The 2,560-nt window shown below is 42.0% G+C and overlaps 1 protein-coding gene across 1 annotated transcript; it reads right to left on the bottom strand.

The window, feature by feature from the left end:
- Positions 1 to 342: 342 nt before the first annotated feature.
- On the bottom strand, positions 343 to 1,394 carry LOC144660946 (uncharacterized). The gene has a single exon (XM_078521666.1). It carries the CDS (start codon positions 1,327 to 1,329, stop codon positions 343 to 345), a length of 987 nt encoding a protein of 328 aa, XP_078377792.1. The 5' UTR covers positions 1,330 to 1,394.
- Positions 1,395 to 2,560: the final 1,166 nt, after the last annotated feature.

The raw sequence follows: 2,560 nt of genomic DNA, 5'->3' as shown, positions 1-2,560 counted from the left end.
CACTGGCATGGTTACCGTTCGGAACTTGTTGATAGGTAGGATGGAGCAGAGTGTGATGCTTTCTCGTACAACCATCAACTTGACATGCACCTCTGGACAGGCAACCCCGTGCGATATGACCATATTGGAAGCAATTGCGACAAAGATGAGCCCTTCTCGTAATCTGAACACGTTCATCAAAGGTCTTTCTTCCAAAGTTCTGACATTTCATCAAAATGTGATTGCCGCTGCAAGCTGGACAAACACGGGTCTTCACCCTTGAATTAACAGTTCCTTGGGTGTTAAGCGTAGTGACACGGTTAGGCGATGGTTCACTCGTTTTTGAACTCGGCTGCTTTTGTTTTAAAGTTGCCCGTTTGCTGTCACGTCCATAACGCCTCCAAATACTGGATTATTTGCTGCTCTTGCTTTGACTGCAACAAACGATGAGATGTCCTTGATGTTTGGTCTCTTGCCAGATTTCTGGATACCGTCTGCGACTTCGACAAACTTTGTACGAAGATGAAATGGTAGTCTTTGTTCTATTCTTCGGAGGTTGTCAGAACTGTTGACCTCATCAATGTAGCCTATGGACTCGAGGGTGTGTTCACAGTTTTTTAGCTGGTCGGCAAACGCAAGTAATCCCGAACGATTAGACGCCTTAATTGGAGGACCCTCAGTAATCTCGCTCATAAACTTAGCCGCAATTGTATACGGATGGCCAAAACGCTCTTTCTGCAATTTTCTCGCGGACTGATATCCCCTTGAAGGATCCATAACGACGCAACAATCAATCGTCTTCTTCGCTTCGCCCGTTGTGTATTGCAATAGGTACATGAGCTTCTCACTTTCACTCGTTGCGTTTCGTTCAATAGTGTTCTCAAACGACCGGATAAAACTCCAATATTCCATTGGGTTGCCATCAAAGGTGGAGAGGTCAGGTTTAGGCAAGGCAAATCCCTGTCTTATTGTCGAGCCCAGTTTATCAAGCACGTCTTCAACGATGGCAAATTCGGAATCCACGGAATCAGTCTGAGAAAGTTCATTATCTGGAATCGGCGGGGCGTACGTAAATTCCCTCGCGTGCGGGTTCAGCCGAGAACATATAACATCATTGTCGTAAGGAACTCTTTTGAGGTCGTCTTTGGTTTTGGTCTCAACTCCGACATCTTTAACTTTGGATCCGCCATCGCGCTGTGAACCAAGTTCTCCAAAAGATGAACCAGTTTGCTTCAACATTTTCGGTATTGCTCCATCAATAACGGAATGATCTTCTTCGAGGATTTTTACTTGAAGAGCCGCCTGCTCTAGTTCATATTTCGCCTCCAGAATTTGACGCTCCATTTTCATTTCCTCTTGCTTTCTTAAAAGTTCTTGTTCCTCTAACAGTTGTTTCACTTTGAGGCGTGCCAACGCTTCCTTGGCCTTTAACTGCTTAATAGATACACTAGAAGAGATGCGACTTTGACGAGAGCCAGCCGCGCTTACGGAATCTTCAGGACGGATGTCCGTTTCTTCACGAGTTTCAGAACGAATTTTGACATCATCGATCCAGCTTCGCTTGATGTTTAGATCGAACTGGTCCTTTCTCTGACAATGTTCTTGGAAATAACGTCCTTCTTTTGTCCACTCTTCGAGATCTCCGGGTAGCGATGCGATGTATGAATAATGCGATTCCTCGAAGCGGCTAAATGCTTCATTAATTTCTAACAGTTTCTTCGAGACTTCTTCAACGTTTCTCGCATCCACAAGGAGGGCCTCAGTTGCCCGATACAACGTTGTAATTCTCGACAAATGTCCCGATCTTGAATTCTTTAATCGAAGACTGTCGAGGGCTTCTGCGGAATGGATTCTCCTTCGACCAAACTCATCCATAACGCGTTCCATAACGAAGTTTCATACAAAATCTTCAAATGATATATGTAATCAAACCACACGCACAACTTCAAAAATACGCACTTTAACCAGCGATTTGCTGAAATAACAAACAACACAGACAAACTAAACTTACAGCGAAAGAAACAAACGGAAGACTAAAACAGAAAGCGAAAAAATAATGGAAAAAATACGAAACTTACAAGATTTGTGCGAACACTTCGGCGACTTTAACATACTGACAACGAAAACTTAAAAAACACCGCAGAAAACGCTAAGCGAAACAATAGAAATGGCCGATAAAAAATGCACACGAAAATATAACAAGTAACGTAACCCAAAAATAACTAACAAAGCTAATTCCAGGCATAACTAATCGATGACATCAATGACATCAATGAATTCAATGAGTAATCAATAGGTAATCGATAGGTAATAAGTTGATTAGTCATTGACTATTGCCGATGATCAATGAGTAATCGATGACTAATCGATAGGCCACAAAATTTTTGGTCATCGATTACTCATCGATTGCTCATTGATCATCGGCAATAGTCAATGACTAATCAACTGATTAATGACTAATCAACTGATTAATGACTAATCAACTCATCGATATTATCTCGTGGTTGAAAACCGGAACTTGTAAAAGTATTAAATACTCAAGCTTGTACAACGCCATAACGTCTAGTAATATCAAGTTTAC

The sequence above is a fragment of the Oculina patagonica genome, chromosome 7 (genome assembly GCF_052425735.1).
Source record: "Oculina patagonica isolate OP01 chromosome 7, crgOcupat, whole genome shotgun sequence".
In the NCBI taxonomy this organism is placed as follows: Eukaryota; Metazoa; Cnidaria; class Anthozoa; order Scleractinia; family Oculinidae; genus Oculina; species Oculina patagonica.
The sequence above is the reverse complement of the archived record's forward strand: the minus strand, read 5'-3'. Positions and strand labels throughout refer to the sequence as shown.